Below are 22952 nucleotides of genomic sequence, written 5' to 3'. Positions count from 1 at the left end.
GCAAAATTGGTGGAGCCACCTTTTACATGTCCCCTCACATTGGATCCACGAAATTGGGGATATCTCTGGTGAATTGTCAATAAGACATTTTGTTTGAAGGTCACAAGGACTAGGTTTCATAGCCTTTGTTGTATAAACAAAGTAGCTTTAAATTACACCACCACATGAGAGAAAACAGTCACTTGATAAACAAAGCAATGAATTCCCAGCTGTTAGGTTGTCTGAACCAATATCAACAGATAATATGGATTTGAAATTTAAATCCACAAGCAATACACAGGGATTAAGGTAAGGTTTTTCATCTGCTTGAAACTGTCCTATTTGTGTAAAACCTCCAACAATTATCACTTTACCATCTTCTAGACAGGCACTGTGATATGACAGCCCAAGGTTTTCAATATTGGGTGGTGACTGAAATATGATCCTGTCCAAAGTGATGTTATTTTTATCAGGGATTCTCAAAACCAGTACATCATGAACTGGCAGGCGTGACCTTGGGGTACATTCCTGATATGTCACTCCTCCAATTATGTATATACATTTCATTTTTTGATCATATGTAGCAGTATGAAATGCTCTGCTATGGACATCTGGAACATTAATTATGGACCAGCTCAATGAATCTAAATTAAGTAAATAGAATTTTCCATCATCACATGTTTGTTGAAATGGGGATGCAAGTCCTGCTGCTTCACGAAAGGGCAGTGTAATTCCCCCATGTAATATTGCTGACTGATCATGTAATTTTGTAAGAGAATGCCCGAATCTGCCGAGTGGAACATCCCCAGTTTGTTTGATTTTAGTTACATTCCTCTCATCTTTACTGTCTTGTGCAAGGATAACCTCAAGCTTTGCACCTTTCCGTTTGAGAAGATATAAGTCATGCAAAACTCTCATAGATGATGTATCCATTCCTCCCCATACATGTATTGTATCATTGGATCCAACAATTACAGACGAAGAGGCCAATGATGGAAATGATGCACCAAATGTGTCGCATCTTTTAATATCACTAATAACAACATCATTTTCAGAGATAACATATGAAATAATAAATGGGCTTGATCCCAGACACCATGTAGACTCCTCTGTATGCCTTGATCCCCCAAAATATAAGTATGACTTCATCAACTCATCATCTAATTGCTCTTCACAAATCAAAATGGCACAGTGTCCTTCAGGTGGAAAATAATCCCCACATATTATGTCAATCTCTGACCGTTTTCTTGTTGCTTTAACTTTCTTTTCATTTATAAATTTAAAAGGTAAAATCTTAAAATCCTCCATTTCAGAAATCATGAAATGTATTCCAGTGCAGAGCTTTGCAATGCAATGTACAGCTCAGCTCAGCACTGTGACTGAAGTTGTACAAATCATTCTATACTCATTTATATCTATTTGACAAAGTTCCAAAATAAACAAAAGTTTTATTTAACCTATTTTATTTTGCCAAAGCAATCAATCAACAGTAACATTGCATTAACTATTTCCAACCCGGCTCATGCGCGGCGCGGCGGTCAGCTAGCAGCTGATTGCATACTGTGTACATGTGTTGTCGTTATTGTGTTTGTAAACAAATACGTCATTTGGGGCATGCGCGCAGGGTAGAAATCAATACTTCCGGGAGTTGCATAGAATGTACTGAGCGGTTTTGTTAGTGGTAAGATTGTAGTGTTCGTTTTCGATTTAAAAAAAAAAATGAGTGAAGGTATTAAGTAGTTACAAATTTCCAGCAAAAACTACGTTTTACGTTTAGTTAATTATAGTATTCGTGGTTTTTAGTAACAGAAAACGGTCCAGTTTTAGGGTTCCATATTTTAAGTTTAACAAAAAAGGGAATGTTCAACGTTGTGTTCTTTTATATGGATATGTTATGAGTTAGAGATACTTTTTTGATGTTTTTACGAGAGTGTCGCACTTATGAAAATATTAAAATTCTGTTTCGAGATTAAAAAGAAAAAAGAGGGTCCACATCATTCACATTCATTGTGACATTGAACAGTGTTGAAGGCATTCAATGTTCTGTTCATTACATTTTACAAATTTGTTGTTGCTTTCATTACAGAGGATATGCAAAATACAGTTCTAATGCTGTTTGTCACTGATAAACTAGATATTTAACAGTATAACTTTTTTTCTTTCATTTTCATAGCTGCGACAGCACCTGTTCTGTAAAATATAACGAGTTTACAACACTTCACCATTTTCAATATCAATATGTCAAGCTGCTGCTTGTTTTTTTTTGTTTTTGTTTTTTTTTTTTTGTTTTGTTTATGAAAATGCTCTGATGTACATTTCAAATTATACTTTTATTAATTGAATAGGTATGTAATGAGTACCGTTGAGTGGACGTATTTTAAGATTGATATTGCTGTTGTAATAGTTTTAAGATCTGAAAAATGATTTGATAAATATATTTGAAAGTGTACTTTTATCCTGTTTTATATGTTGCCCCATATGCAGGTAATGTGAATGATACAAAACTTTCGAAAAATGTTTTATGGTGTTGGATAATTTACAGGTAAGTTACAAAGATTGCTGAAAGTCCCCCCCCCCCTTAAAAAAGAGGAGATAGCTTACGTAATTGGTGTGAAGTCGTTTATTATTAATTGCTATTTGTTTCATTACAAATGTTTACATATTTGCTTATGTCAAGAAGGAGATTGTTCATAAAAAGCTTCGAAAAGTACTTTTGATCATGAGATATTATAACATACGTGACCACAGGCATCTGAATTGTAAATAAGTATTAATAATTGATATTGTTTCACCATTTAGTAAACAAAAACATATATCATATTATGTGTTCATTTATAAATATAATGAATTTCAAAATACCCTATTACGTATACATCTGAGCGTATTGAATAGAGTATAATTTTAAATATTGTGGTCTCTCCTTTTTCAGCCAGCACCAGCAAGTTCAACATCAGTAGGAGCAGGGCGCAGCCCCTCATCCAAGTCAGTCAGTCCTCGATCTGGCGGAGGGTCAACAGTTAGACAGAGGTGAGGTTTATCGGATTTTAAATTTATTTCCCATAGGTTTGCATTGACGCAATGGTGTTATAAACGTGCTTTGTGATGTAAATTTTTTTCTTTACTTGGGAATGTTTTTACTCGGCACGCACGAAAATGCAGGACATTATTTTAAAATGTATAATTGTATGCTTTTTATGTGAAGCAATTTAGAGATTTTAAATACCGGTAGATTAGGTTTGCTATATAAATTTTGATATTGTTGTATTGTATAAATGTAGGTACACATGAAAACACAAACAAAACATGTATGATTTTCTTATTTGAAATAGGAAAACACCTTCTTCATCTGGTGGTGCCAAGAAAGCCGTTGCTGGTGGTGGCAGTGGGGCTGGAATGTGGAGATTTTACACAGAAGACTCACCGGGAATTAAAGTATGGATTTTAATGTTTCAGTCTTTGGCAATTTTGAATTCAGAAGGGCCTAAAGATGCTCATTTTGTTTCAAATATTACTTAGCTAACTTTTATATAAATTTATATATAGCATCTATAGAGTAAGAACATTATTTTGAAGCTCATCTTAGCTGAAAGTTCAAGTGAGGTTTTCTGATAAACTTTTGTCTGTCCGTCCATGCAGTACACTAATTTGTAGCACTTTCAATTTGGGGAGACATTTGTTTTTAACAAAAACAAATTATATTTCAAATTCAAGTTTGTTTACATCAGGGGCCCCAGGAATAGGCATCGTTGCTAGCCATGCTTACTGAGTCCAGAAGTACGTACATTGTCCCGTGGGGATCCGGGTTATAATAGGTCCTCAGTACACCTTGCTTATCATAAAAGGTGACTAGATAGGACGGTCCTTCGGATGAGACCATAAAAACCAAGGTCCTGTGTCACAGCAGGTGTGGCACGATAAAGATCCCTCCCTGCTTAACGGCTGTATGTACTGTGCATTGGTCGTAATTTTGCAGCACTTCACTAGCAATGGTGACAATTCCGTATGAGTGATAGATTATTGAGTGGAGCATTAAACAATATACAATCAACCAGCCCTACCTCAAACTATGGCTGTATGATCACCAAAACTCTAGATTTTCATGAATATTTATGAAATTACACATTCATTTATTGACCAATCACTGTCATGATAACGGATTTCTATATTTTAATGGCTGCACTTGCAGGCAAAATGTGTAGAATTTGTTTACAAATAATAAATGACAAAAAAGCTTAAGTAGTTCCACCCTCCTGTGACATAAGATTTTGTGAAATCAGTAATTTATTTAAAAATATTAATCAGTGACATATAGGTCCTTTGGGCCGGGTGTAAAAAACTACGTTTATTGTAAAATTTATTGTATAACTGTATCATTACACATGTGACTATAATAAACAACTTACTTACTTACTTACTTATTTAGATTTATACATGATAGGAACACAAATTTTGTTAGGTCTTTTCCAATAATTATGGTAAAAACTCTTTTTAAACAAGTCTTAAGTTCTATATAAATAATCAGTGATGATGAATCCAAGGGCAATAACTCTGTTTTCATTGAAAATTCTTCATTAAGTCCATTATGTGATAGATTTCCTTTATTTTTCAGACAGTTTTTGTGAAATTTTAATAATGCCGTTTAGCCTGTTTAAGGAAAACCACTATTTTATATGATTCTGTGTCTGACATCTAAAAAAAAAAAAAAGTACAATGACCTATATATGTTTTATTTGATAATTTTTTTTTCAACTTTAGCTCTAATGTTTTGAAATAAATACACTTTCTATGCTTTTATTTGATAATGATGTCTTTATGGAGTTACATTAGATGAAATCTGCATTAACAACAGAGACTACGCTTACAAATTCTGTATCAGTAAACTTATTTTGATTGGCTATTGTGACAGTTTTTCTCAATTGACAATGCTTGGATTGTTCTGCTATGAGCCACGTGATGATCTCTTGAGAGTTTTTTTTTTCCATCCAAAAAAATTATGGAAGCTCCCTGATTGGTTGATATATGAACATAAATATTCATAACGCCAAGGGCTTTCTTAATCATAAAGCCATGGCTATGACTTACTGTGAATGTAGACAATTGGCATGGTAATAATGATAGTGGTAGGGTGGGGTCACAAATGATCTCTAACCTTGTGTCCTTGACCTTCTCCAATACAGCAAGGTCATGTTAGTATAGTGTTGTAGGTAATGAGGCATCCTATGTTGTGTGAATTCAGTTAGTTATGTTGTGACTTTGAAAGACTTCTTTAATTTTGCTCATACTCTATAAAAATAAATGCATATATTTAGGAAAGTATGAAAATTGTGAATTTAGCAACCTCAGAGTTCAGGGTACATCCAAAATAATGATATAGTGTTATGTAACATATATATATTATATATATATTTATTATTATTATTAGCTCACCTGAACCGAAGGTTCAAGTGAGCTTTTCTGATCACATTTTGTCCGGCGTCCGTCTGTCTGTAAACTTTTCACATTTTCATCTTCTTCTCATGAACCACTGGGCCAATTTCAACCAAACATGTCCAAAAGCATCCTTGGGTGAAGGGCTTTCAAGTTTGTTCAAATGAAGGGCCATGTCCCTTTCAAAGGGGAGATAATCACAAAAATGCAAAAATAGGGTGGGGTCATTTAAAAATCTTCTTCTCAAGAACCACTGCGCCAGAAGAGCTGAAATTTACCTGAAAGCTTCCTGACATATTGCAGATTCAAGTTTGTTCAAATCATGGCCCCCGGTGGTAGGATAGGGCCACAATGGGGGGATCAAAGTTTTACATACAAATAGATAGGGAAAAACTTTAAAAATCTTCTTCTCAAGAACCACTAAGCCAGAGAAGCTGAGATTTACATGAAAGCTTCCTGACATAATGCAGATTCAAGTTTGTTCAAATCATGGGCCCCTGGGGTTGGATGGGGCCACAATAGGGGATCAAAGTTTTACATACAAATATATAGGAAAAATCTTCCTCTCAAGAACAACTGAGTCAGAAAAGTTGATTTTACATGAAAACTTTCTGACATAGTGCAGATTCAAGATTGTTGAAATCATGGCCCCTGGGGGTAGGATGGGGCCACAAGGGGGGATCAAAGTTTTACATACAAATATATAGGGAAAAACTTTAAAAATCTTCTTCTCAAGAACCACTAAGCCAGAAAAGCTGAGATTTACATGAAAGCTTCCTGACATAATGCAGATTCAAGTTTGTTCAAATCATGGGCTCTGGGGGTTGGATGGGGCCACAATAGGGGTCAAAGTTTTACATACAAATATATAGGAAAAATCTTCTTCTCAAGAACCACTGAGCCAGAAAAGCTGATTTTTACATGAAAACTTTCTGACATAGTGCAGATTCAAGTTTGTTCAAATCATGGCCCCCGGGGGTAGGATGGGACCACAAGGGGGATCGAAGTTTTACATACAAATATATAGTTAAAATCTTTTTCTCAATAATCACTGAGTCAGAAAAGCTGATATTTACAAGAAAACTTTCTGACATAGTGCAGATTCAAGTTTGTTCAAATCATGGCCCCCGGGGGGTAGGATGGGGCCACAAGTGGGGGGGTCAAAGTTTTACATACAAATATAGGAAAAAGTTTTAAAAATCTTCTTCTCAAGAACCATTGGGCCAAAGAAGTTGACATTTACATGAAATCTTTCTGACATAGTGTAGATTTAAGTTTGCAAAGGGTAGTTTGGGCCATAATAGAGACTAAGGTTTTACATGCAAATATATATGGAAAGTCTTCAGATATGGGCCAAGGTGACTCAGGTGAGCGATGTGGCCCATGGGCCTCTTGTTATTATTATATATGTTTATTTAGAACAGAGATCAAATTGTCAACTTGTCTTTACAAAAAAGTCTTTTATAGTAGGCATCCTTGAGAAAAACAAGGGTATACAAAATATTCTCATCCTTTGGTTAAAGCATCATATTTATACAGCAAGGTGTACAGAGAAAAATTTGAGTGTGCATTTTGCAATATCATTTTTAAAGTTGTTCTATGAAACACAAAAAATTATTTCTTATAAAAATGGTGATACTGAAAAATTTGATCCGTTTGGAACAGATGGAACAAAAAATTTTCATAACCCTTTTTTGTCCTCTCCCCAACCATCCTCCTTGAAGAGTCTGAAAATTTGGGGTCATTATAAATGGAATGCTATTACATCTCTTAAGTCTAGCAATTGTAGGCATTTTGCTAAACTGTCTGGGGGAAAATCCTGTGTCTGTTATAGATTAGTTTGTTATTGTGTAATTTCATAATTTCAGGGGACCAGTACCAATACTAGTGATGAGTTTGATATTATAATAATAATAAAGCCTTTATTTATCCAGGATTACATATTTAGCGATAACGCTAGTTTTCAATATGGTCCTGCATATAACATACATACAGACAGATATTAGTAAAATAAACACAGATTAAAAGAAGTAGAATACATATAAACTTAAGAAATAATTATGAATGTAAGATAAATAGAATACAAAATGAAGCTTAAAAAGTATGGTGATAATCTCTAAGATAATTTCTCTTAAAACACGCAACACTCGTTGAGTTTCTTATATTTTGACTCAAGGCATTCCACACTGTGCTCCCTGAAATGCTGAAAGATCTTCTATAATATTCTGTTTTTGCCCTGGGTAAATACAATATATTTGAATAAGAATTTCTAGTTTGCCTCTGACTGACTTCTGATACATATTTTAAAACATTTAAATAATCTGGCATTAAACCATGTAAAACTTTATACACTAAAATGACTTTTCTATAGACAAAGTAATCTGATAGAGGCAACCAGTTAAGTTCTGTAAACATGACATTAGATGGTGTTTCAAAATTTCTGATGTTAAGAATTACCCTTGCAGCTCGTTTTTGCAATATAAAAAGCTTATTCACATTTTCAGCATTTCTTGGATTGCTCCATATAGTACAACAATATGTAAAATGTGGAAAAATCATAGTATTAAAAATCTTCAGCAGCGCATCGTTTGACATAAAATATCTTATTCTTCTTAAAATGCCAATTCTCTTGGAAATCTTGTTCATAAGTGATTCTATATGATTTTTCCAGGACAAAGTTTCATCAATAATAATACCAAGTAATTTTGACTCCTGAACACATTCTATGACATGGTTATTTATCACTAAATTTAATTTTCGATACTTTGATAATTTTTGTGCCGATCCAATAAGCATACATTGAGTTTTAGACAGGTTTAAGCTTAATTTATTTTCCTTAATCCACATTATACTGCGCTGAAGATATTCATTGCCTGTTATGGATTAATTTGTTTTTGTGTAATTTCAGGGGACCAGTACCAGTTCTAGTGATGAGTTTGATATTCATTGCCTGTTATGGATTAATTTGTTTTTGTGTAATTTCAGGGGACCAGTACCAGTTCTAGTGATGAGTTTGATATTCATTGCCTGTTATGAATTAATTTGTTTTTGTGTAATTTCAGGGGACCAGTACCAGTTCTAGTGATGAGTTTGATATTCATTGCCTGTTATGAATTAATTTGTTTTTGTGTAATTTCAGGGGACCAGTACCAGTTCTAGTGATGAGTTTGATATTCATTGCCTCAGTATTCATGTTACACATATGGGGAAAATACACAAGAGGATAAAGAGACTGCAAGAACTGTGGATATTATTCAACTTAGATACATTTCCAGGGAGTTGAATCAAAACTCATAGACTGCATAAAGATAAAACGAGGATTACAAGTCCTGCATAGGTTTCCTTATACATGTTTTATTAAAAGATATTTCTTTTGTACATTGTTTAAGATGCAGCATTTACAGTTATTATCATGATAAATACATTCATTGTTTTAAGTTATTTTTCAGTCAGTTTGTGCAAGAGAAGTTGGAAAGAAAGAATGAGAGATAAATATTTGGAAAATAAAATTTTTATAATTCTTAAATCTTGAGGGAGTTTCTTTGTTAATCTGTGTTTCATTCCTACACATGATTTTTATTCGCTTATCATTGAAGGGACGTAATATGGTGTGTTGTTCATCTTTCCATTAGCTTGCTTGTGTTTGGCTGATAACTTCAATACTATAGAACCAAGAATCATCAAAATTTGTCAGCTGATGCATCTCGGGTTGTGTCATTGTGAACCCTGAATGGATCATACTGGACAATTATTTGGCTTAGAATCATCAAACTTGATCAGTTAATGCATGCATGTGTGGTACACATCGACCTTTAATTGCAATGATATGGCCATGATCCTTTTTTTCTCTTTTGAGTCCCAGAATCAACAAACTTTGTCAATTGGTGCCACGGGCACTTGGGCCTTGGATCATAATCTCTCCACCCCAACCCCACCCTTATCACCCTTTTATTTTGATCTGGGATAGGGTTTTTTTCTTGTTTTGTAAATATGCATTAAAGATAATCCAGAAACGTTATTTTTCATCTCTGTCAAATATTAGTAAAAGTCATGTTATCAGGTGAGGCAGATGTCTTCTCTTCTTGCATGTTTAATCACAGATAAAACGATTTTTACTAAACAAAAAAAATTGCATTTTTGAATTATTACAAATCATAAGTAAAAAATAAGTGTCTATCCCAGACTAGGAAAATAAGTTTTTGGGGTGGGGGTGATCATGATCTTTACCCCAAGTGCCTGTGATGGGTGTATCTGTAGAGAAATGCAGCTCTACTACATAAATTTTTTTAAAAAAGCTTTAGTATAAGGGAAGTAATCCCTACAAATGTAAGAGTAATACAGTCATCTTGTGAAAAAATTATTACATCCAAGAACTATCCTTTTTTTATATGGCAGTCGTTAGACAGGAAGTATTATGTTGTGGTGTTTTCCGGTTGGCTGGCTGGCCAAGATAATTTTTTTTCGGACTCTCCGTAATGGATGTATGTACAGCTTTTAAATTTGGTCACAATTTCTCCCTCAAGAAGCGCGAGAGTGAATTTGCTTTTCAGCTGGATTGGTGCAATGTGACCTACTTTATGGCCAAAAGTCATTGAACTTACTTTAGGACTAAAAGTAGGTCAAATAAGGTATTGCCCTGAAATTATGTCACAACCTCCCTCTCACAGAAATACATAATCGGTTCACATTTCAACTTGACTGGTGCACCGTGACCTATTTTACGACTATTGATTGTTTTGATGTTTTCCGCCACACTCAACAATTTTTCAGTTAGCTGGTGGCGCTTAGTTTTTGTTAGTGGAGGAGAGAACCCAGATACAATGTACCTTAAAATTGGAAGAGACCACCGACCTTCCGAAAGTAAACTGGGAAACTTTCTCACTTACCGGCCAGCGGGAGCGGGATTTGAACCCGCGCCGACCAGAGGTGAGAGGCCATGTGATTTTGAGCGCGATACTCTAACCACTCGGCTACGGAGCCGCACCCCCCCCCCGATATTTGTTTTCTTTTTTTATAGGTAAAAAAAAAACCTTGGATTTCTCATCATGGATACCCATATTGCAACCTCCCTCTCAGTGAAGTACATAATCAATTCACATGTTAAATAGATTGGCGCGCCATGACCTACTTTAAATGGGCATGGATATGCGGTTTGAGCTGAAAATTTTCAAATTTAATTTTTTGGGGGGTGGGTGTGTTCGACTGGTGGATAATCGTGGTTTCTCGGTTATCTAACGTAACTGAGAAATTAAACTTTTATAACATGAAAGGCAAACAATTTTCAATTAAAAAAATGTAAAAAATATTTCAATGTCAATTTACACTAAGGAAAAATTAGGTTTTTTTTTTAATCAGAGAGATTCATAAAGCGGCGCTATTTAAAAAAAATGGCGAATTGACGGGGAAAACCCCCCATCTTTTCATTTCTGAGAGTATATTTTGTAGAGAAGTTTTGTTTAGATAATTATTTAAATACCCGGAAAATTTTATCACTATGGCATATCGTGGGACAGTTAGGAGGTGCAAATATCCAACGAAATAGCGACGTCAGCGTCAAACGCGGCGCACCGAGAAGTTAGGAAATTTTGCATGGAACTCGATTTGACTCCAACGGAGACTCAAAAGAAGTTAAGGAAGTTAGTTCCTGAGCTTTTGACCACAACTGCTTAGGATGCTACAACTAAGTATTTAATTGTTCAATACTGATCCCACTGGTTCAGACATATTACACATCTATTGCTGAACCCTATCCAGTTGAAAGATTTTGTGTCAATTCAAATTTTGAAAGGGTTTGGCCATCTTCACAAGTCAAGGGTTATTGATTCGTTACCTTGCAACCTTGACTTGTGAAGATGGGGTTTGGCAGGGACTATATTTTGTGGTGGAAGGATTCATTAATCAAAAAGTTCTAAATCTGCATGATATTACAGTTTCTGTTTCATCCAATGTATCGTCTATTTCTATCCTATTCGTGTATTTCAGTTTTATGATTTATGATTCAGGTAGCTGAGACTTGGAAGTAGTTCAAATATTGTAATTTTTAACATGGTTGATATATTTTTCCATGCAGAACACCGATTGTTAAAAGTTTTAATTAATTTACTCGGAATAGTCCGTTTGCCAGTATCCGACATCGGTCTGAATATTTCGTATGATAGCGGGAAAAAATTGTTTCCCTTGAAACACAAAAGAGTTCCACCGGACAAACTATCGCTTCAATACACATGATAAATTTACCTGTTATCGATCGATATGGATGCGTGTGACAACATAAATAGCTTTCGTTTACCTGAGCTACAAAAATACCTGAAGTCAAGAGGTGTGACGGTGTCGGAATACAACAAGGTCGCTTTGAAGGAGATTGCTTTGGCAGTTGAAAGGTTAAATTTGCCGGTAGATCCTGATTTCCAGCAAGATTCTGTTTTAAGGGATATCAAGGAAAAGTTGGCGAAAGCGGGACTCCCTGATAAGAATCCGTTAGAACTGGAAGGATACACGTCAGACTTTACCTATATGCCAGAGTTTGGACTTATTGACGTTTTCAACTACATGATTTTTAACAAGTCCGACTACGACAAGAGGAAGCTGAAGGGATTCAAGTCCTTTGAAGATTATAGACTTTTTTATGATGGGCATGTTGAGAAGTTAATGTTTAATGCCGTATCTGAAACAAGCGAGGTGTGCTTATTCAAGGCTGAGGTGAAACCAACCCAAAGAGACAAAACCTACCTGAATAAAAACTTCTATGATTTGTGGTTTGCCCTTAACAAGGAAGACGGATCAGTTGTCACTGGCCACTGTGAATGCGTTGGAGGGTAAGCATAGACAATAAAAATGTTCTCTTAAAATCATATGAAAATGAATAAGTCCTTTATAACGTGGTTGATGAATATGCAGGATAAAAGAATTATTTGCAGGGCCTATCCCCTCCCCCCCACCCCCTCCCTCTAAGCAAGTATTTGTAGGGTCTATCCCCCCATATTTCATTCCTTTTGGGTACAAGACAGAGAAATGTCTAATATGTCTTTTATAAAAATGTCCCAATACATGTGTATTCATATGTTTGTTATTGGTACATTTTACATAAAAATGAAAAGATATGGGGTAAGTGTCAGAGAGACAGCACTCCATCCATGAGAAAAAGCAGAGAATTTACAAATCTAGAGGTCTCCACAAGGCATTCAACATTGTCCTACTGTTCTACATGTGTGTATTTACTTGACACTTTTTGGTGTAATTTGCAAATAAAAAATACTGCTATATCTCCATCACTACAATGTAAATGTTCAAAATGAAAGAAAAAAATATGTGTTCATACTTTTTCATCTCAGTATGTTACTTTAGTTACAGCCTCCAATATTTTCACCAAAAAGAAATGCAAATATTCATAATTTGTCTATGAAATAGGTTGAATTGAAGTTAAATGTTACTTGTTTGAATTCCTAGTCAAAATATGCATTTATTTCAGGGCTGACGGAGCTTGCAGACATCTAGCTGCAGCCCTTTATGAGCTGGAGACTTTTGAGATAAAGTCCTGCACTGACGGAGAAAACCAGTGGGCCAAAAGACCTCGCCATCATGACATACCTGTTCCTGTACGCAACCTGAGTATTGTCAAAGCTAAATACCATCGTTTAAATGTTGAAAATGCCACAAAACCACGCAGTGACCTATTTGACCCAAGGAACAAACAACACCGCACTCCCATAACAGATGATGAGAAGAGGGGATTTGGTCTGAAAATTCAAGAGGTATTTAAAAAAAAGTATATGAATAGCTGACTTTGTTTTTTAAATGTTATAAAAAAAATTTGAAAATATTTAGGGTAAGTGTAAGGCATACATCACTCCATATACAAGAAAAACTGACAGAAAAAAAATTATACACTGGCAACACAATCATTTTCGGTCAAACGTGTACTGTATATAAGTCATAATACGTACATACATGTAGCATATGTGCACATTTATAATACTGAGAAAATAAATAAATTAATATATGTTCTGAAATCATATTTCTTCTTCTTCTATAAGAAGGCATTATATTTTTTATACCGGTATGTGTTATTCATATATATATATATACACACAGTGTATATATTTCTCAACTTTACACAATATTTATTATTATGAAAATGTCATTGAATAAAAAAAAGTTCTATTTTCAATCCTGCTGGTTTCAACACTGTTTTGATGTCATGTATTAAACACCAAAATATGTTAAAACTGAAAACTGTACTTAACCGAACTGTCTTAAAACTTGTAATCATTATTCATTTTCATATAATATGTATATATTTCCATATTGCATTGTATTTTTCAGATTTCCAAAAATGCACAATGTCTTGACATTTTGCTTGATCCAGAAGACCGGTGTGGACAAACAAAGGATAACGGCATGGATATCCATGTAGAGAAAATTTCTATTGTGAATAAAGCCAAAGCATTCGTTGAGGAAAATGATATTTCAATTACAAATTTTGATGAGAAGGTAACAGAATTCTGTGGCTCACTTAACATATCAGAAAATGATGTTTCTTGTGTCTTGGAGAAAACAGAAGGACAGTCTAGTAATAATGTGTGGCACCTTCTCAGGAAAGGTCTATTAACAGCTTCTAATTTTGGTGAAGCGTGCAAATATGTAGAAAAGAATCGACCGCCATCTGTCACTTTCATGAAAAAAATAATGGGAGAAAGCCGCATAGACGATGCTATGTTACCACCTGCGTTGAGATGGGGTCGAAAAAAAGAGCCCATTGCTAGGATTTTTTTACAGCAGAATTATTAAAAAAAATTCATAACTGTAGGTCATTAAAAGTAACAGAGGTTGGACTTTTACTCAGTGAAAAGTATCCGGTTTTAGGATGTAGTTCGGATGGTGTAGCTGTTTGTAAATGTAAATCCCAGCATATAAACAGATTAGTGGAAATAAAATGTCCTTATTCGCTTCGAGACAGCAATGCAAAAGAGGTTGCGATTCTAAAAAACTGTACCTTTAATAAACTAACCAATGAATGGGAAGTAAGTAAAGCCTGTCCTTATTATGCACAAATCCAGGGACAACTCGGTCGATATAATTACACTGAATGTGACTTAATTATTTACACAAACAAAGGTATTCACATTTCTACAGCAAGATTTGATGAGGAATATTTCTGCGATATGGTGAATAAACTTAATAGATTTCATAGTGCTTATGTGGTTCCACATATTTTCCGTGATCTTTTGAAGAGTACAAATAATGAGTGTAATCCAGTTGCTGGCTAATTGTCCATTATTATGTCAAAATGATTTGTTAATGTTTGAATATCTGAACTGAATTAATATTTATTCATAAAAGTTTGCAATTATTGTTTAATCTTTAGGAGCTTTTAAAACAACATTTATTTCATATTACATTGACTCTTAATGATGTAAACTCATTAAATGGATATTGCATTTACAATGTATCTGTATCTTTAACCATACAAATATATGATGATGTCACAATAAAAAGATGAAACTTTATTGGTCAATTTGCATTTCTTAATTTATTAACTTTACTTCACTAGTTGTGTATCTAAATTACATAACACTCCACACACACCTACAATTTGATCAAACAATGCATGCAGTTTAAGAGGCATAACTCCTTGCAAAATTTTGAATGTTTTTAACCTGCCTATTGCACGCTCCACATGAATGCGAGCACTTGCAATTCTGCGTGTCTTTGTTACGGCACGACTACTCAACTGCTTTCCCATAGAAAACGGTGGTATGTTTAAAGTGGCAGATCGTCTGGCTAACATATCACGTATTAAAAAAACCCTGTCAGCCATAATGTCATCACCGTGCTCTATTTTCTCCAAAAAGCCACTCTCTTCAACAATGCGACGATCTGAAATACTTCCTGTGAATAATTTGGAAATAAAGGTGAAAGTTCCAGTAGGTGAAATTGAAATTAGTGCTTTAAAAGTGTTGTGATGTTTGTACTGAGATCATGTTACACGCTGAGAAGAGGGCAGACTTGGCTTTTGTACAAAGAACTCTGTACAGTCTATAATTGATCTTGTCGTTGGAAAATGTTTGAATGCCTTTGGAATATTGGAAGCAATTTGTTCTCGGGATGGCCATGAAATAAGAAACTTCAATTCTGCGTACAAAAAATTGATCCAAGTTGTGAAAATTCTACTTATTTGAGATGGATGCACTCCAAATAAATCACTTATTACTTCCACATCAAAGTCTCTTCTCAGTCTAACAAGTGTTATGATAAATTCCTCCTTAGTTGTTAGTTTCCTCTTCGGTCCAACTTTAATGTTCTGGAAAAAAAAGGTTATGGACAGATTCAACAGGTTTAGTGTTATGCAAGACAAAATATTTCAAAGTGGTCGTGCTGAAAATTTCATTCCAATGGCCGATAACCTTCATTTTGAAAAATATTTTTGTTCAATGGATAAAGCGATTGTTGAATGAATAATTGAATAGTAGCTAGCAGCAAAACAATGTAAATTAACAGGTAATTTATTATTGTAGAAAATATTATAATAGACTATAGCCTTATTTATGTAATTTCGATCTCATTTATTGGATTAAGATGAGAATCAATATACCTTTTTTTATCAAGACTTATCAGTGCAAATATTCCAAGTCTCAATTCTTTTAAATATTTTTTATTTAAATTTATTTTATTCTATCAAGTTAAATTTCTTTTAATAGTCTTACAGTTTTAGATTCTGTTGTGTCTTGACCTCTCCAGTAGTTGAGTTTTTCTGCCTTCTTTTGCAGCCATGTGAACACATAAGTGAGCATTGCTATTGTCAGTCCTAAAAAAAATTATTTCATGATATCAGAGTGTATTAAAACATATTCGTTAATGTATTTTCCTTTTTCATATAAAATACCAGTAGATCCAATTATGATAAGAGAATAAAATGTATTAAAAAATATTATTAATGCATATGTCATTCAATGAAATGGTCTCACAATGTTTCAAATTAATAATGCTATTATGCGATGATTTTCTCTTCAGACTTAAAGAATCAAACCAATGAAAAACAAAACAATACCAATTTTCAGAAATAAGAATCTTATAATGTAAATGTACTTCAAAAGCAGAACAGGTTTCAAATGTTATTTCATTTCCAAAATTCTTAGTTCATGTACATGAAAATACTGTACCTGTGTAGAATTTACAAGATTCGTCATCTTTGAGCACTGATTTCATAAATAACTTTCTTGTGATATTGGTGTGTTTCTGGAAATCTTCAGTTGTAAATTCACATAAGTTATCCAAACAAATTTCTGTCTGCACTTCTATTTCTTTTGTATCGACACTGGTAACCATAGCATTATCGTCAGTTTGAGTCTGTGAATCACAGTAAGATGCTGTCACCTCTACTGTAACATCTTCTGTAAGGTCTGTAAACATGGTAAAAAGAAAAAAGAATGTACAATGAAATAGAATATTACAGGTTCATTTAAAACATACTTTTTCACCCATTTCATATATACATGTATCTACACCGTACAGTTATAACTTATTAGCAAGTAAGGCAAGAAAAATAACAGTGCGATTCAATAACAGGTTTGAGAAAATAAATTAGGGTTTATATATGCAAAAGGAGGGGTACATAGATTTCATATTTTGAAAAAATATATATATGTATATGTAAAAATGTTGCTATAATCTACTGAAAAAGTACTGAAATATTTGTAATATATTACCTATATAAACATCAGCTTCAGGCATCCATAAGATTGAAGTTGCAGTTTCTTCAGACTCTGGCTCTGTAATACATTCCCCTGTCTCTGGTTTCTTTTTTGAATAAATATGGTCAAATGTTCCAAATCCTGGTGATTAGACTCGATGCCTTCATTTAAGTCTGCTTCCTGGGTCAAGTCTTCCTCGGGTTCCTCATAAATAAGTCTTTTTCTACTTTTAGTAACAGGTGTTTCATTCTTTCTTTCTGAAGGAGCCTTCCTCTTGCGTTTACTGGATAATCTTTTCCGTTCAAATTCCGTAGCTGCGGCTGGCAAGGGATCTGGGTGAAATGTAGTAGGCCCCTTCTCACCCACAAAATGCTTACAACAAATATAGGTGTCCTTGGTTATATTTTCCACGCCAAAATATTTTCGCCCACAAAGCCGAACCCATCGTTGGCACTTTTCGAACTGTGTTTTTGGTTTCGGGAACGGTAGAAAGAAGACACCATTCATTTCTGGTCGTTTACCGATATATCTAGAGTCACTAATACAATTTCCATAACAGCAATGTTTCACTGGCATAGTTATTTGATGAGATATAGTTAACGCTATATCGTCACAATCGTGGTTGTTTGTCCGGTGCGATGTCCTGCTTCCGGTTGTCGCTTACATCCACAAAAATAATACCGCTTACGATGTGGATAATTGGCAAATAAACTATTGTATATAAAAATTCAGTATTTTCGCCAATAATTTAAAAATTTGATCTCCAACCCCCACTTTTTAAAGTTCTATTTTAAAGTGTAAGACCAGACCTTGAAAATTATGTAAAATTTTAGAAATTGACATTACTCCTAATATGTCCTTTTAGACTAAATTTTGATATCATGAATTTTTTCGTATATCAAGTGCAAAAGGGTAATTATTTATTTCCATTAATTAATAGTGTTAAATATTTTTTTATCTGTAGTGTTAGAAGACATGATTATGTATCTATTTTATACAATGATTGATTTGTGTTGCTTATGTTGTGTTGACACAAACAGACAAATCAAGTTTGATTGAATAAATTTTAAGTGCAAAATGGTAATTTTTAGAACATTGTAGCTCAATAACAAGCTTTGCGACCCTAGTTTTTCTTTTTAATTTCCCAATTCTCCTTCAATGTAGAAATCAAAAATACACTTCCCAAAAATTGACATTACTCCAAATCTCAGATGCGAACCTCTTTAAAATTGACAGAATCGCACAGAAATGTTTCTCATTCCTTGGTGTTTTAATGACACAAATTATTTTCTGAAGGATATGAGGACAGTACGCTAGGAAAGAGGGACCCGCCGAAGGGAATCGACGGGGGAAAAAACCCGGTAAAATTATTGGATGACACTATTGGGGAAGACAGACGTCGGACCGAACTAACAACTCAACTTTATAACAAACGGGATGATTTTAGCTTCTCCATCGTCAACTTCTCATATTTATAAGCAATATTCCATTATCACCTACATATGGTGTTTATATCTCTCATCTGATTCGATACGCAAGAGATTGTTCTACATATGATCAATTTTTAAATCGAGGCAAGCCACTGAAAACAAGTTGATGGTGCAGGGGTTTCAAACTTCCAATGCTTAAACTTACATGTAAAACACTGCGAGAAAATGTTTACGTTGCAAGTTGCGCGGCCGAGCGCAACATTATCGTAAAATAATTAATTTTCTTTAAAAAAAAAAGCTAAATAAAGTACAAAGTTGAAATCTTGGGTATTGGTCAACAATAATATGATAGGTAATATACAGCAGTTTTTATCAAATCAAATCGATACTTTAAAAGTTATAAGCCCAGTCTACGGAATTTTGTGACAACTCTCGTACATGTATATGGTAAATGTTGTTGATATCAAAGAAGATCCTAATCCGTCTACTACATGTACATATTTTATGATGTACATTAAGGTGATAACTATATTCGAAATAATGTTAATGTTTTGAAATTCTAAAAAGGACTTAAAATTTGAGCGAGTAAACATTATATATGATGCTGATTAAGTTATAAATCGGGACTATATAATGCTGTTATTTTTAAGGCTCAGATATTTTAACGGCAAAGATCTCTCTCTCTCTCTCTCTCTCTCTCTCTCTCTCTCTCTCTCTGCAAATGTGGAGTGTCTTCAAGGTCAAATGGTACATTGGCTGTTCCGTTTAACGCTAATGGGTCAACCATATGCTATTTTAGAACTTTTTAAAATTCTAGTTTATACAATGTATTTTTTAGAAAATACATAAAATACAAATATAAACAATAAGATGTCTTTCTTTGTTGTTTCATTGGGTGATGAAGTAAGCAATCATTGTATAGAAAATTATCATAACCCGCTTACACGGGCTATGCATTTTTTCTGCATTGCCACCCGATGAAACAACAAAGAAAGCATTTTATTGTTTAAATATCCCTCAGCTGGTTCGATACGCAAGGGCTTGTTGGCGTATCATAGCTTTTAAATCGTGGCATGCAGGATGTTGACAGACAGGTTGATGTTACAGAGGTTTCAACAGTCTCGTTTAAAGTCAGTATATTGCAACTTTTTTGGTCGTTATAATGATTTTGTTTGCAAATACAACCTATCTTTGATTAAATGCTGTCTGACATGTTTCATACCGATCGTTGAGCCGTTCTTGGCACACTGATTTTGACTGCGGATTACTCCGTTTACCTGATCAAGACATAGGTCTCACGGCGGGTGTGACCGGTCAACAGGGGATGCTTACTCCTCCAAGGCACCTGATCCCACCTCTGGTGTGTCCAGGGGTCCGTGTTTACCCAACTGTCTATTTTGTATTGCTTATAGGAGTTATGAGATTAATCACTGTTCGTTATCTTCACCTTTCATAAGACTTCATCCATGACAAATTAGCCGATCCCGCGATTCCAAAAGCATATTCTATACGCCTGATCAGAATACTATGGTCTACGCGGCTCAAAGTTCAAGCATCACGAGTGCAAACATGAATTCCTGTCCAATGCAAAGGTAATATCAAGGTAAACCCGTGGAGTGACAATAACGGTAGGAAGATTGCACTGACACATTTGAATTCCCTTGAGATTGTTTAGTTGCGAGTCGCTGCCTAATTCCTGAATTTTGATAGTGTAGTATTGTGTTTTACAATTAAGAGTTTAGTAACCTCATGCATACCCTTCTCCTTAAAAAATTCTTTATGGACAGTTTCAATACATATAGTCTGTCATAATCTGACTTTGATATATACCTCTTACCTACATGTTTCAGGGGAAAAAACTAAAACAAAAACAACAAAACAACCCATGTCCCCTGCCACATTACATTTTAAAATTGACACGCTTGATTTACGGTATATTTAGAGACAAATGAGATGACTGCAGCTTCTCCATCGTCAACATCCCATATTTATGTCGCAACATTCCATTATTACCTGCATATGGTGTTAATGTCCTTTCAACTGATTCAATACGCAAGAGCCTGTTCTGCTTAAGATCGAGACAGACTACAGACATTTAAATTTAATGGTACAGGGGTTTCAACAGTCTCGTTTAAAGTCGGCATTTCACAAATTTTATGATCGTTATAACATTTGCCAATACAACCTGTCATTGAGTCAAATGCTATGTGACTGATTTTGACTACGGATTACTCGATCGAGATATAGGGCTCATAGCGGGTGTGATCGGTTGACAGGGGATGCTTACGCCTCCTTGGCACCTGATCCCACCTCTGGTATGTCCAGGGGTCCGTGTTTGCCCTACTCTTAATTTTGTATTCTTTATAGGAGTTATGAGATTGATCACGATTCATTACCTTCACCTTTCCATTATACCCGAACGCTAATATTAATAACTTAAATCCCCAATTAAGTACGCATTACAATAATTTTGGAAATATTCTTTAAAATACTCAGCAAGCCTGCTTGTTCACCCCGAAATGTTTGGTCAAGGGTGATCTTCAGCCTTTTGAGGATGATCCTTGTCAAACTTTACATGGAACAGATAGCAGCATAATTCCCCTCAGTTATTGCAGGATGCCATCTCCGTCACAAGATGTCCTTTCTTCCAGTCTTCCGGCACTTTCTTCTGCTCCCAGTCTTCTGGCACTCTCTTCTGCTCCCGGGTCTTGTGTAGGAGTGGGTATATCATCTCCTTCACAAGATGTCCTTTCTTCCGATCTTCCGGCACTCTCTTCTGATCCCAGTCTTCCGGCACTCTCTTCTGCTCCCAGTCTTTCGACACTCTCTTCTGCTCCCGGGCCTTGTGTAGGAGTGGGTATATCATCTCGAATGAAGTCTGGATGTCTGCCTTTAGTGCTTCCGGTGGTATTCCATCAGGGCCTGCTGCCTTACCCGACTTCAGCGACTTGATGGCTTTAATGATCTCTGCCTTGGTTGGGGTGTCGGTGCTGATGTCAAGGAGCTGGGTTGGTGGTGGGACTGATGGTGGGACACATGGTGCTGATCCTTAGATATTTCTTTGAAATGTTCAATTCATCTTCCGTTCATCTTCCTCTCTTGTCTTCTTCGCCTGAGATGACACTTCCATTCTTGTCCTTGACAGGGCGGTTGGGGTTGCTGGTCTCACCAGAGAGTGTTCTGGTGATCTCGTGTAGCCTCTTCATGTTATTTTGTCCCGCTGCAGTTTCTACCTCTTCAGTCAAATCCTCAAAGAAGTTTCTCTTGTCTTTCCTCGCATTTCTTTTCCCAATAGTGTGCTTTCATCTCTTGTTTCTTCATTTTGTGCTTTCTGTCTACAGGTATTTTCTGTCGGCGATCAGTGTTCATGTCTCTTTTGTTAACCATTCTTTGTGTTTACTTGTTTTCTGCCCTAGGGTTGCATTGCATTTTATTGTCCAAACTTCTTCTACCCTGTGTCATTGCTCTTCTATTGTCTCCTCTTATAGCTGGGAACAGCTTGTACACTGTGCCATTGCTCTTCTATTGTCTCCTCTTGTAGCTGGAAACAGCTTGTACACTGTGTCATTGCTCTTCTATTGTCTCCTCTTGTAGCTGGGAACTTCTTCTACCCTGTGCCATTGCTCTTCTATTGTCTCCTCTTGTAGCTGGAAACAGCTTGTACACTGTGCCATTGCTCTTCTATTGTCTCCTCTTGTAGCTGGGAACTTCTTCTACCCTGTGCCATTGCTCTTCTATTGTCTCCTCTTGTAGCTGGGAAAGCACACTGAATTTGTTCTTTAGCTCTACCTTGCTTTCTTCTACAATCTCTTTAAGCCTGAGCACATTGAACTTATGTGATGGCTTTCCTGCCTGGCCATTATAGGCTTTCAGATTTGTCTTGAGTGTTGCTACCACCAGGTGGTGATGTGATGCTGCGTCTGCCCCACGCTTTACCCTGACGTCATACAGGTTTTCGGTCTTGTCGTCAGGGGAAATCCATGTGGTCTTGTGGGGGAATCGAGTATATCCGATCACTAGGTCGTTGAAAGTGCAGAACTCTGTGAAAAATTCGCCACTTTCATTCTGTAAGACATCCTTCGGATGAGACCGAAAAAACCGAGGCCCCGTGTCACAGCAGGTGTGGCACGATAAAGATCCCTCCCTGCTCAATGGCCATAAACGCCGAGCATAGGCCTAAATTTTGCAGCCTTTCACCGGCAGTGGTGACGTCTCCATATGAGTGAAATATTCTCGAGAGGGATGTTAAACAATATGCAATCAATCAATCAATCCAACTCTGTGTCTGACCATGATGAGTTTTTGGTTTGTGTTTGATGAAACAAAAAACGTAAATTGGTAATCATAATACATGGAATGCACTTATAAAAACCGTTTTAGACGGATTTCAATTTTTAGGTAATGTTTTTTCATTGAAATTTCAGGA

At 35.4% G+C, this 22952-nt stretch overlaps 3 protein-coding genes across 3 annotated transcripts; 2 read left to right on the top strand and 1 right to left on the bottom strand.

The window, feature by feature from the left end:
* Positions 1 to 2884: 2884 nt before the first annotated feature.
* On the top strand, positions 2885 to 8932 carry LOC125667597 (protein transport protein Sec61 subunit beta-like; the record flags this gene model as incomplete). The annotated part of the gene is made up of 3 exons (XM_048901176.2): positions 2885 to 3006; positions 3309 to 3413; positions 8546 to 8932. Coding segments are annotated over 3 exons (315 nt in total), but the record flags the coding sequence as incomplete, so codon positions are not given.
* A 2685-nt stretch (positions 8933 to 11617) lies between these two features.
* LOC125655758 (uncharacterized) lies at positions 11618 to 14912 on the top strand. Its single transcript, XM_056156378.1, has 3 exons — positions 11618 to 12221; positions 12875 to 13157; positions 13729 to 14912. Exons 1-3 carry the CDS (start codon positions 11659 to 11661, stop codon positions 14191 to 14193), a joined length of 1311 nt encoding a protein of 436 aa, XP_056012353.1. The 5' UTR covers positions 11618 to 11658; the 3' UTR covers positions 14194 to 14912.
* Positions 14913 to 14925: 13 nt separating this feature from the next.
* On the bottom strand, positions 14926 to 17769 carry LOC125655762 (uncharacterized). Its single transcript, XM_056156385.1, has 4 exons — positions 17112 to 17769; positions 16566 to 16805; positions 16110 to 16210; positions 14926 to 15706 (listed from the first exon to the last, which is right to left on the bottom strand). The coding sequence occupies exons 1-4, from the start codon at positions 17134 to 17136 to the stop codon at positions 15383 to 15385; spliced, it is 690 nt and encodes a 229-aa protein (XP_056012360.1). The 5' UTR covers positions 17137 to 17769; the 3' UTR covers positions 14926 to 15382.
* Between the last annotated feature and the right edge of the window lie 5183 nt (positions 17770 to 22952).

The sequence above is a fragment of the Ostrea edulis genome, chromosome 2, assembly GCF_947568905.1.
Source record: "Ostrea edulis chromosome 2, xbOstEdul1.1, whole genome shotgun sequence".
NCBI classification, from domain to species: domain Eukaryota; kingdom Metazoa; phylum Mollusca; class Bivalvia; order Ostreida; family Ostreidae; genus Ostrea; species Ostrea edulis.
This window is presented reverse-complemented; position numbering and strand designations above follow the sequence as displayed.

Excerpts from the sequence above, each read along its gene's own strand:
- LOC125655758 (XM_056156378.1), top strand. The coding sequence starts at position 11,659 with ATGGATGCGTGTGACAACATAAATAGCTTTCGTTTACCTGAGCTACAA. Across the intron at positions 12,222-12,874 it reads CACTGTGAATGCGTTGGAGG|GGCTGACGGAGCTTGCAGAC; the intron begins GTAAGCATAGAC and ends CATTTATTTCAG. Across the intron at positions 13,158-13,728 it reads TTGGTCTGAAAATTCAAGAG|ATTTCCAAAAATGCACAATG; the intron begins GTATTTAAAAAA and ends TGTATTTTTCAG.
- LOC125655762 (XM_056156385.1), bottom strand. The coding sequence starts at position 17,136 with ATGCCTGAAGCTGATGTTTATATAG. Across the intron at positions 16,211-16,565 it reads ATCTTGTAAATTCTACACAG|GACTGACAATAGCAATGCTC; the intron begins GTACAGTATTTT and ends AATTTTTTTTAG. Across the intron at positions 15,707-16,109 it reads ACACAACAGAATCTAAAACT|AACATTAAAGTTGGACCGAA; the intron begins GTAAGACTATTA and ends TTTTTTTTCCAG.